Source organism: Cuculus canorus, chromosome 10 (assembly GCF_017976375.1).
Source record: "Cuculus canorus isolate bCucCan1 chromosome 10, bCucCan1.pri, whole genome shotgun sequence".
NCBI classification, from domain to species: domain Eukaryota; kingdom Metazoa; phylum Chordata; class Aves; order Cuculiformes; family Cuculidae; genus Cuculus; species Cuculus canorus.
The window spans coordinates 1,476,151-1,487,599 of record NC_071410.1 but is presented as its reverse complement, the minus strand read 5'-3'; the positions used below and the strand labels follow the sequence as shown (position 1 = coordinate 1,487,599).

At 56.6% G+C, this 11,449-nt stretch overlaps 1 protein-coding gene across 2 annotated transcripts in view; it reads right to left on the bottom strand.

Annotated features, from left to right (window-relative positions):
- Window positions 1-678: 678 nt before the first annotated feature.
- ARR3 (arrestin 3) overlaps window positions 679-11,449 on the bottom strand; it is a 349,343-nt gene continuing 338,572 nt past the window's right edge. The window contains exons 1-17 of one of the 2 annotated variants that reach the window (XR_008451539.1): window positions 9,236-9,271; window positions 7,800-7,845; window positions 7,215-7,245; window positions 6,843-6,903; window positions 6,410-6,454; window positions 5,805-6,004; window positions 5,635-5,694; window positions 5,347-5,414; window positions 4,688-4,823; window positions 4,500-4,584; window positions 4,310-4,382; window positions 3,654-3,791; window positions 3,088-3,171; window positions 2,766-2,789; window positions 2,635-2,687; window positions 1,501-2,350; window positions 993-1,124 (exon numbers count right to left, since the gene is read on the bottom strand). Coding sequence is in view for 1 of the 2 variants with exons in the window: in XM_054076014.1 (XP_053931989.1) it covers window positions 808-1,124; window positions 2,635-2,687; window positions 2,766-2,789; window positions 3,088-3,171; window positions 3,654-3,791; window positions 4,310-4,382; window positions 4,500-4,584; window positions 4,688-4,823; window positions 5,347-5,414; window positions 5,635-5,694; window positions 5,805-6,004; window positions 6,410-6,454; window positions 6,843-6,903; window positions 7,215-7,245; window positions 7,800-7,816 (1,392 nt within the window). In the remaining variant the exon portion in view is untranslated. Of the gene's footprint in view, window positions 1,125-1,500; window positions 2,351-2,634; window positions 2,688-2,765; window positions 2,790-3,087; window positions 3,172-3,653; window positions 3,792-4,309; window positions 4,383-4,499; window positions 4,585-4,687; window positions 4,824-5,346; window positions 5,415-5,634; window positions 5,695-5,804; window positions 6,005-6,409; window positions 6,455-6,842; window positions 6,904-7,214; window positions 7,246-7,799; window positions 7,846-9,235; window positions 9,272-11,449 lie in introns of those variants that run through there. The other variant, XM_054076014.1, reaches the window with a different exon arrangement.

Below are 11,449 nucleotides of genomic sequence, written 5' to 3'. Positions count from 1 at the left end.
ACTGCCTCTACCAGTGGCATCGAGCCCTGGAACGGCCTCTACGGGGGGCACTGCCTGGACCAGGGGCACCACCTGTACCGGTGGCACAGAGCTCTGGAACTGCCTCCACCGGCATCACCGCCTGTACTGGGGGCACCACCTGTAGCGGAGGAACTGCCTGTACCGGTGCCTGTACCAGGGTCACCGCCTCCACAGCGGCCTCCACCGCAGGGCTGACAGATGATGCCTGCGCTGGGGAGCCCCGGTGCTGGGAGGCCTGACCGTGACAGGCACCCCCCCACCACCACGGCCTGTAGATAGGATGAGAGGGAATGGCCCCAAGCTGTGCCAGGGCAGGTGCAGATTGGACACAGGGAAAAATTTCTTCACCACAAGAGTGATCAGGCACTGGAACACCTGCCCGATACATCTAGTGTTTCCAGCATCCCTGGAGGTGTTTATGAGATGGGTAGATGAGGTGCTCAAGGATGCGGTTTGGTGGTGGACAGGTACGGTTAGACTTGATGATCTCAGAGGTCTTTTCCAACCGAGTGATCCCATGATTCTGTGTCGGGGGCCCTGTGGCCGCACTCCCCCGTGCCTCACCCTCCCGCTCCGTCCCACGCAGGCAGAGGCACTGTCTGCCCACTATGCAGTCTCCCACGTTGCCTGGGCACCACGACACAGAGCCTGCAGCGGGCCACCAGGGCGGGTTTATTGATAACGGTGTCACAGAGCAGAGGACAAACACACTCACGCCGGGCTCTGGTGCCGCCTCCCTGCCCCTGTCCCCTCACGGGTGCCCATGGATGCAAGGAGACCACAGCATCAGCCTGCACGGGCTGTGTGCCGGGAGGAGAGCGAGGGCTCCTGCCACCATGACCAGGGCCTGGAGCCGATGCGAGGAGCCCGGGGGATGAGGATGTACCTAAGGGAACAGATGGCACCGCGTGGAGAGGGCTGAGGTGGCCGCACTGTGTACGGTGCAGTGGGGAGCACGCTACGAGCATCTACATCCCGATCCGGGGCCGTCCGTGTGAGCAGGTTAGCTCTCCTCTTTGTCAGCTTCCTCCTTCTCGTCTTCGTCGTCTTTCTCCCCCTTGAGTTTTTGGCGAGCAAATTCTTCGATGACGATGTCCTCCTCACTGGAAGGGAGAGCAGAGTGTGGTGAGCCCCGTGGGGTGCCCAGGGTCCGGCTGCCCGGAAAGCATCGCAGGGAAGAGGGCGAATCCCTGCCAACACCCAAACCCTGTTCCTCCTAAGCGGACAGTGCACAAATCCTGCTGGTGCTCACCCCAGCCCCGTCACCCCACGTGCTGCAGGGAACAGTCGGGTCACTGTGAGCTGCAGCTGAGCACACAAATCCAGCACAGATTGCTGGCTCGGCTGCGAGCGTGCATGACCGGAGGAGTTGGGCTCTTGCCTGGAGCAATCGGTGTTTTTTAAAAGACAATATTTTGCATTGTCAAGGGAAAAAAGGGAAGGAAAAGAAATTAAAGTGGAGACAAAGAGATTAGTTACCTTCTTGCGAAAGGCAAGCAGATGACATCAAGGGAGAGCCGCAAAATGAAAAGCGGGGGAAGCAAATGGAAAAAAAGAGTCAGCAAAAGCTATTCCAAAAGCTTGTGAATGTGAAACAAACTTGGCAAAATCCACAGGGAGTGATGGTGGGGACAGGCCAAGAGATTTCTTCCTCTAGAAGTTTAAATGTGTTTTCTGAGTAAAGGAACGGATGGGCTTTGGTGCAAAAGCCCTGCAGTTGCAGCCCGAGATTCCAGGCTCCACATCCCAGCGCTCATGTCCCGTTGCAGGGTGTAACCAGACACAAACCCAGCCTTTTGGCCCTTGGCAAACCAGCGCCGGCTGCGGGGCCGGCTGGCGGCTCTGCCTGCCAGGAATGGGTTTGGCATGCTGCAGTTTCCCCGGGGAAGCAACCGCAGCTGTGGCTTCTGCTGGAATAACCTCATGTGGTGGGAGGAGAAGGGGGCTCTGGCAGTGGGGAGCAAATGGGGCCATGACCGGTGCCGCTTCCGGCAGCCGAGGAACCTCAGCGCAGGGCGATGGGGACTGAAGCCATGGGGGATGTATTGTCTGGTGGTGGCTCTTGTGACTGGGAGATGCAGCACTGCTGGCTGCTTCCAAGGGCCAGGGCAAGGTCTGGGTTGGCAGCTGGAGAGGCTGCTGTGTTTACAGCAAGGAGAGTTGCCAAACACGCCCTGGGATTTGCAGAGCACGTGCCGAGCCTAGCATTTGAATCCCAGGATAAACTGGAATGGGCCACCACACCCATCTGTGATGGATCTGTATGGTTCGTGTGTTGGAGGAAATTCTGGCTTGAGGTGTACTGAAACATCTCTTTACCTTGGCTTATCTGTAGTCCATTGATAAGCACAGCACAGGGAAGCAAGGATTCAGAAAGACACACATGCAAGTTAATAAAGGACATTTCAACTAACATCTCTTCTTAATGCTTGATTTTCTGGAAAGGAGATGCCAGGATGGGTGGCAGCCCTTCCCATCCCACAGCCAGGGATGCTGGGGCAGAGCAGGGCCCTTTGCATGGACACAGCTGCATCAGCGTTGCTTTTACCAGCTCCCCTCTGAATGGGGATTGCCTTTTCCCTGTGTTTCAGCAACATCCCAGGCACTACTTACCGTCCGCAGGCTTCGGGTGCATCAGGATGACAGGCAGCTCAACACCAACGTCGCTGGAAGGAAAAGCACTTCTGTGGTAAAGCAGCCCAGCGCTGCACCGTGCTCAGCCCCGCAGGCGGCTCCCCCCTTACCTGGCAGTGAGATCCCCCAGGATGCTGCGGCAGCAGGAGAGAACAGACAGAAATCAGCCAAGGCAGAGGAGGGGAGGTGTTAGACTTTGCTTTATAATGAGGTAGAAGATGATTTGTAATAGGGGTGAAGGGGGGCAGTGATGGGGCTCGTGAGGTGGGAGTCGGAGAGCAGCCCCATGCCAAGCTGCCCCATGGCCCGGGGGTGCAGGGCAGGGCCAAGGGGGGGGCATGGCATAAGTCCCTTTGTCATCTGCCCGGTGGAATGAAGTCCCACAGCCCCCCCCAGGAGGACAGTCCCCTCCCTATGCCCACAGAGCCTCACCCTCCTCGGGACACCACCAGGTTGACCTTCACTTTGTAGGACACCAGGATGCCCAGCACCTCCTTGTCCATGCCAGGTCTCAGGCTAGGAGAGAGGCAGAGTGGTGAGGCTGGCGGTGCCGGTCGCAGACCCCATCTGCTCCCCCACAGCAGCTCTCAGGGCTGTCTCCATGCCCCGTTTTAGCAGGAGAAGACAACACCAAGTGGCAGGAAAGGAGAGGGGAGGGCAGGTCACTTGGCTGAAGCCACAGAGTACTTTCTGGAGGTCACTCCAGCTCTCTGAGCTGGGGTTTAATCCTGAGATGAGACCCAATGCTGCTCTGCAGCAGGATAAAGGGGCTTTGGATGGCAGTTGGGACTAGGAGGCTACATCTACCATGAGACGGAGAAGTGGATCCTTGGCCATGTCACAGAATCCCAGCTGGATGGGGGGGGCTCAGACACAAGAGGTATGTGGGACCTTTGGTAGGAGCTCAGAGCATCCTGAGTAGTGGGAAGCTGTTGGGGTTGGGGGAAGGCACGAGTCCGGCAGGGGTGGGGAGCAAGGGGAGCCCAACCAGCTCTTACATGGTGGTGGAGGCCAGGTTGGTGTCCTCGTGCTTGAGCTTGCCATCCAGAGCAAGCCCTCGCTTCTCGCGGTTGGCCGAGAGCGTGGGGGTGATAGCATACGTTTTAGTGAACGTGGAGTTGGCTGCCACGGTCTCACTGGAAGGGGTGGGAGAGAGAGCTCAGAGCCCGCATCAGCCTGGTGGGTGCTCAGCACCCGCTGGGGATGCTCAGCATCACACCAGGCACCTGGGCAGAGCCAAACCCCCCCCACCCGCCTGCCCCTGCCGACACAGCTGCCTGGGCCCGGTTCCTCCTTTCGTTCCCTTATACAACCACTTCTTTTTTCTACCCTCCGCCTTTGCTGCAGCCCTCCTCCTTCCCAGGGACACAGAGGCTGCAGCTGGCCTCAGAGATGCAAAGCGAGGAGAGGAAGCAACGAGGGGCAGCTGTGCACCTTCCCCAGGGACCTCCCCAGCCCACACTGTCTTGCTCGGGAGGAGAAGGTGTCCACAGCCTTCCCTTTCCTCTGCAACTGCTCTTCCAACCCTGATATTTTTGCTGCCTGGTGTAAAACCATCTTCCCCACCCCCTCCCTCCATCACTCTCCCCTCCTCCTCCTTTCTCTTTCTCCCTCTGGCCATGATGCCACGTCACCCTAGCCCCTTTCTACTTACTTTATCTCCTCAGTGCACACAGTCTTCGCGTATTTATCCAGTGAATAGAGGACCACGTCTGTGATCTGATCAACTGAGGAGAGACAAGAGGGATCAGCGTTGGTGGTGTGGCAGAGGCATGGGTGCACGGTCCCCGTCTCCGACAGGGATGCGGTGGGCACTGAGATGTGCCCCTCCTTCCCCCTCTAACCTGAAATCTTAATTTTTTTCACAATCTTGTTGGTGGTGTTGTTGATGTTGACGGTCACATTGATGGGATCTCCATGGTAGAAGATCTGCAGTGGGAAGAGGCTCAGTTACATGACTGGGCATCCCAGACCCTGTCTCCGGGGTCACCTGTGGTGGCACAAGCCAGGGGATGGGTTCCCCCGTACTGACCTCCTTTTCCAGGGAGGCTTCAAGGTGCAGGGGTTTGTCAGACATCATGAACTGCCGGGTGGTCTCTGCCTTCGGGCCTGGCCCTGTCTTCTCGGGTGCAAACTGGATCTTGCGGATGATGAGGCGCACCGAGTTCCTGCAGGGTGAGAAGTAGTCATCCCCAGTCCCCCCAGCAGGGACGTGCTGATGTGGCCTTGAAGGGGGACACTGGCAGTGTCCAGGGACATGGCAGTGTCTCTGGCCAAAGGATGCAAGCTGCAGCCTGCTCTCAGGATGTGGGTGCTGACATGAGGAGCACTGCTCCTCCTTTGGGTGAAGTACCCGATCCAAGCACGGGACCGGCTGACAGCAGGTCCTCAGCCTGACCCCCAGGCTGGCCACCCAAAATCATCTTCTTGTTTCTTTTAGAATAGAATAGAATCACCCGGTTGGAAAGGACCCACTGGATTGTCGAGTCCAACCATTCCTAGCACTCCCTAAACCATGTCCCTAAGCACTTCATCCACCCGTTCCTTAAATACCTCCAGGGAAGGCGACTCAACCCCCTCCCTGGGCAGCTGTTCCAGTGCCCAATGAATCTTTCCGTGAAAATTTTTTTTCTGATATCCAGAATCAGGATTTCAGGGCCATGCAGAAGGAAAAGGACCCCTTGCAGTTACCTCTTGTGGATTTTCTCCTCCAGATTTTCAGCACAAAATCCTTTGACCTCGAAGTCCACACCACAGGCCTGGGGTGGGGGGGGAAACAGGTACAGTCACTAAACAGGAGAGCTCAGAGCTGCCTGAGGTTTAGGTTCACTCCCCTCCTTCCTCCACTGCATCCCCAGAGATCCTGGTCCCAGCTCCAGCCACGTTTCCCCCCACCCTCACCCCACGGGGCATCCTAGACCTTAACCCTTTGTCAGGAAGGACGGAGCCAGAGAACATGGGTCGGGAACAGCTGCTCACCTTTCCCACATCATCTGGTCCAGGCTGGAGGGTGACGGAGCAGGGCAGGTTGGTGGCAATCTGGGCAGAACAAGGAAAAAGAGAAAATCATAAATTAAAAGTGTGCCCAGAGATGAGCCCTGGTGTGCACCAGGGAGGTGTGTGGTCAGGGAGGGATGAGCAGCCCCTACCTCGAAGGTAAAGGGGTAGGCGTTCTCCCCAAGCTTCTTCATCAGCTTTTCCTGCAAAGGAGTGAGGGTTTTGGGTGCCTGGTCCGGCACCGGCGGAAAGATCTGGGTGGTCAGGACATAGAGGTCCTTCCTGAAGGTCAATCCAATAACATCAAGGTCATCTCGGCCGTAGCGAAATGCACAAGTCAGAGTCACATACACTGAAACCGGGTGGAAATGGAGAGGAGCAGGGTTAGGGGAAGGGTGGGATAAAGAGAAGGTGTGAGGGAAAGGGGTTGAGTAAAGAGGAAACAAAGGAAAACTAGTTTAATAAAACTTCAGAAATATGAGACTGTTATCAGCAGCTTGTGTTATCAAACACAAAATACAAATAGTTAATGAGATTCATCATGCCTTTTGGCAAGGCACAAGCAGCTTCAGATCCTGTGCCCCAAGTGGAAGAGGTGAGAAGGAAGGGGCAGCCTTGCCCTCCAGGTCAAGGAGGACGTACAATGAGCTGAGATGACCCCTGCAGCTTTAACCTCACTACAGTCCCAGGCTGCTGGTGAGCTCTGCATCGTTTTTCATACCTTCCCCATGTAACTGGGGGTTTTCTGTGCTCATACCTTTTCTGTCCTTTAGGTACTCCGGATCGATCAGGCAGACACCATCTGCAAACAAGCAGACAAGAAGGGCCGGTGACCTCAGCTGCTTGTGAAGATCTTTGCAAAACCACAGTGCTATTTAGGTTCAAATATCCTGCTCATCAGCTCAGAAAGTGACCAAGGGCAGGTGCCAGTTGGGGAGGCAACAATGCTGCCTCCAGCATCTCCAGCAGCAGCATGGCCAGGTTGTTTCGCAAAGGGACTTTGTCCCTCTCCCCATTGTTTTTCTGTAAGGGAAGTTGGAGGATAATGGGATGTTGCTCCTCCAGAGCTGTTCTTTGTCCTCCTGCTCTGGTGAGAAGCAGAGGTGAGCAGCCACCAGCACAGGGACCCGTCCCCCCGCACCACTTGGTGCCCGTCCTTCCCCCTCCATGGCAGGAACGGCCCCACTCACCTACAGATTCCACTGACTCCACATGATCCACAAAGTCTCTCTTCCCCAGGTAGATGGATAACTGGAGGCAGTGCACAGGAGAAGGAAAGAAGGAAACGGGTTAGTGTTTGCCATTGAACCAGCTGGGGGGTTTGAGCCCTGGGTGGTGTTGGGGCGCTCGTTAACCCTGCCGTTAGTGCGTTGGACTGGCATTGCATTAAAGGATTCATACAGGGATCTTTTTAATTGAAAAGCGAGCCCTGGGCTGCCCGCGTGGCAGGGACAGCAGAAGCTGAACAGACGCCAAAGGGCAGGGAAACCCAGCCTGCGTCCCCAGGAGCCCCAGCACAGCCTGCGCCTCGGGCTGACCCTTCTCTACGTGCAGGGACTCACCTTGCTGTTGGGACTGGTCTTCTTGAACACCCTGTGGAGGAAACACAGACAGATGGGTTGGGAAGGTCCTGGATGAGGCTGGATGAGGCACAGCCCGCTCCAGGGGCAAGAAGGGATGGGGTGGCCATTCATCTCCCTGGGGCGAGGAAGGAGAGGGCTTCCCTGCGAGCGTGGTGCATCTCCAAGAGCTACACCAGAGCATGCAAGGGATGTCCCGGCCTTGGGGAATTCAGTGTCCTGCAGATTTAGACCCGTAACCAGCCCAGTCTGGCTGTCCCGAGGGATGTCATGCCCCTGAGCTCAGCGTGTGACCACAGAGGGGAGGGTGCAGGACCTGGCTGTGTCCTAAGGGCAAGTGAGAAAGCACCAACACGCAGCAGAGAAGAGAAGGTGCTTTATTGGCTCCACAACGGCTGGCTGCATCTCTCTGCAGGGAGCTCTTGTACCAGCCCATCAGCACAGAGTGTGAAGGAGACCGCGGGGCTCGCTTTGTCCCTCTGCTCCTGCCCCACAGCACCCAGCTCCATCCCAAATGAAAAACAATAAGAAAAGGAAAATAAAGAAAAGGAAAATAAAGACACTTACTTTGCTCCATCTGCCATTTTAAGTCAGTGGCTGCTCAGGCAGGGATCTGTGGGGAGAGATGGAGAAAAGATGCTGGGTGAAATCATGGAGAAGGAGCAGCCAGCGGCCAGTGAGGTGGAATCTTTCACAGCCCAATGAATCGCAGGGCTACAGCACTGCAGGCCTTCACCTTCGCAGAGCTCAGATGCTCGGGGCAGCGCACAAAGCACACGGTAGCAGCGGAGACCTTGGAGGGCTGTCAAGTCAAGGGAGCCCCTTGTCCTTGGCCAAAAGGGTGGTGGAGAGGAGGTGGAAGAGAAAAAGGGAGAGCATGGCTCAGGCATGTAGGCTACAGAAAATAGAAAGTACAGGGGAGACTCCCAAGGGAGTGAATTCAAGGCTGAGAAAAGCAAGAAAATGAACAAAAGGACTTATGGAGTTTCATTTTAATGAATTTTTCTTGTCTGCAGGAAATTGACTGTCCTGGCTTAACAGCAAGAACGGGCTCGTTTTGAGCCATCACATGGGCAGAAAGGTCGAGGGCAGCTTATTCCCCCTTGGGCAGGGGGCTCTTGGGTTGTCCTGTCTTGTCCCACAGCCCTTCTGCCCCCATCCCTGGCAGACAGCGCCAGAGCCGGCTCCGGGAGGGCAGCGCTGGCAGCCTTGCCCCAACCCCGCTGCCCACGCTTTGCTTGCTCAAGCCCAGCATCCAGAATTAAATTGTAAATATCGCACTGATCACCAGGTGATTCGCCACGAGATTAGATGGGATGAGCCCAGCGTCTTAAAGTTAGGCAGCTCTGACATTAGCAGAGCTTAAGCCCAGTCAGGATTTTAAGTCCCAGGGGGCACGTGAGCAGAGTCACCTCTTTACGCAACCACAGGGATGCTGAGGAGAAAGAAGAAATCGATGTAGCCAGGAGGAGATGATACTCTTCCCCACAGAAAAACAAAGGGTTAGTCCCAAACACAGGATCTCTGGTACCCTCAGGTGCTGCAAGATGTGAAGCTCAGGTATCCTCACCCGCAGGGTTTCTTGGGCAGCAGCAAGAGAAGATGTGAAGGAAACGGGAACAGAGCGGAGCTGGGGGCTTGGCTGCTCCAGAGCCAAGGAACTGGGGATAGGGTGATGAAAAGTGGAGAAGAGAAGAGCTGAACTCCTCCTCTGCACCTTCCAAGCCACAGAGAAGGAGACTCGAACGCCTCCTGGGCTTGGCTAAGCTCTCCTGTGCTGCTGCCCAACCCTTCCAGCCATGCCCTGGCTTGGCCACACTGAAATCCTTGTAGCCACATTTTTCCCCTGTCAGCCCCAAATCACCCTCCTTCCAGCCACTCTCTGAGACTGAAGTTCCAGCACCAAAATTCCCTGCCCCAAAGTGCTTTACAGAACAGCAGAATCCATGCCCCAAAGTGCTGGCAGACCCAGGCAGCAGAGCAGCGGTGCAGGCAGCACTCACCTGGAGGCTGGAGGGATGGATGGATGGATGCTCTCCTCTTCCTCTCCCAGCGTGTCCCACCGTAACTCAGTCGCTATGGGCTGCTCCTGGTCCTGCTGCTTCTTATACCCTCTCGGCAGTCCCTCCCCTGGCACCTGATCTCACCCGCCCGGCTGGGGATGCGTAGTGTGTGTGTGGGCATGTGTGTGCGCACTGTGGGAAAGGTGCTTTCGGGAAGAATCCTATTAGTTTATTAACGGCGGAGACGCTTCATGAGTAAGAGTGGGCTATAAATCCAGCTGCTGCTGAAGCCCCGAGAAAGCAGCTTACGGAGATTGGCAAAGCGGGCTTAGGAGCAAGGTGATGGTAATTGAGGTGGAAGCTCTGCTCCCGGCGGGCAGGGACACGGGCAGGATTCCCACGGAGGCTCTCTACAACTTCTGCCACGGCAAGTGGAGCTTGGCCAACCCTGGGCACGAGGGCTGATGGAAATGGCAGAGGGGAGGGAGACACCTGCCCGTTTTTATCCCCCCCTTACGTATTTTGTTGGATGGGTAACAGATGGAGAGGAGGTGCAGACAGCTTCTTGCATGGCTAACGTACCCATCTGCTGGTCACCCAGAGGTCACCTGGTGTGGTCCAGGGCGCACGGTACACTCTTGCCACAGGGACACAAGGGTTCAAGAAGGTGGGGTGAAGGTACACGCAAGGCTCGAGGCTGCAGCAACAGCTCCCACACCAGGCTTCACTCCTCCCAAGTGGTAAGGAAGGGCTGGCCACCCCTTGGTGGTGGGACACAGACCTGTCACTGTCCCCCAGCACTGCCGGGCAAGCTGCTCAGCTCCGCGTCATTTCATAACACCATGTGCTGGCCTCGCCTGACCTGATTAGCACATCATTAATTCAAAGTTTGCTGCTGCAAATAGAAAACTCTTGAAAGCACAGACTGGATCTACCTTATGGATGGTTCGGAGAGAAGGGCTCTCCACTACTGTCCTTCCTCGGCCACTGCCAGGATGGGATCCTCTCTGGCAGGGGTGGCTGCAGGATGCTTGTGGGGATGCTGTCCCCAGGCTGGCCCTGAGGCCAGGACACACCCCAAGGGCAGCCCAGGGCAGCCTGCAAACTGCTCCAGTGAGCCCCCACTCACCTTCCTCACCTCTAACATCCCTGAAGCCCTTGGCTGCTCGGCCAGACCCTTTGCTCTGACCACACACTTGGTTTTGGCTGATGTTGAGATGCCCCTGCTCGCTGCTGTACCTCCATCCCTGAGCTGCCAGCAGCCTCCTCCCAGCAGCCTGGAGCAGCTCAATGCCCTCCAGCACCTGGGTACCAACGCCTCCCAAACGCAGCCCACCTGTGCCCCTGGCCCTGTGGGCCACCAGGAGCCACCACAAGTCACCACAAGCCACTGGGAGCCACCACGGCACACCAGCCCCACCATCCAGGGCTTTAGCTGTCAGCACACGTTGCCCAAGACCAGGACTTGTGATCTCTTTAATTGCACACAGGAGAGCTGCTTAATTTGCAGATTAGCAGGCGCTATTTCTGCCAAGGTCAGGGGGACACGTGAACTGTGACCTTCCCGCGGGTGGGTGGAATAAGGAGGAGGAGGAGGAGGCAGCAGCCCCACCTGGACACCCGCTGCCCGGCCAGGGGGGACAAGGAGCAGCTGCCCCCAGTGCCGTGCCCGGGGCACCTAATCCTGAGCTCTCTGTTTGTAGCTCTTCGTTAGGCACTTAATAAGGCCTGTGAGATTGGTGCCATTCACAAGGGCTGTGGCCATGGGGTCTGCAGAGTGCGGTGAGGATAGAGAGAGGATTTCATAATGGGCGGCTTCAGCTGGGATTAATCCTGACTGGGTGGATTCAGCCAGGCAGATCTTGTCCAGGCTGGCGGGATTGATGTTCATCCTCCCAAACAGTGGTGAGACAGACAGACCACATCCCTTCCCGCGCTCACACCGTGCTCTGATCCAAGCGCTGGGGAAGGAAGCTGGGGGATGCAGTGTGGTGTTAAAAATAATAGGGAAATGAGAGAGGGCTTCTTCCTTTTTCCTGTTTCATAAATGGCCACAGGCTCCTCTCATCTGCCTCATCCCACCTGTCCCTCCAGGTCCATGTGCTTCGTGGAGCACGGCACAGTCATCCCCTTCCAGCGGGGCAGGATGCTGGAGGACATGGGGCTGGTGGAGCGTGTGGGGGCTCATCTTCATCCTTGGCCCGAATGCCCAGG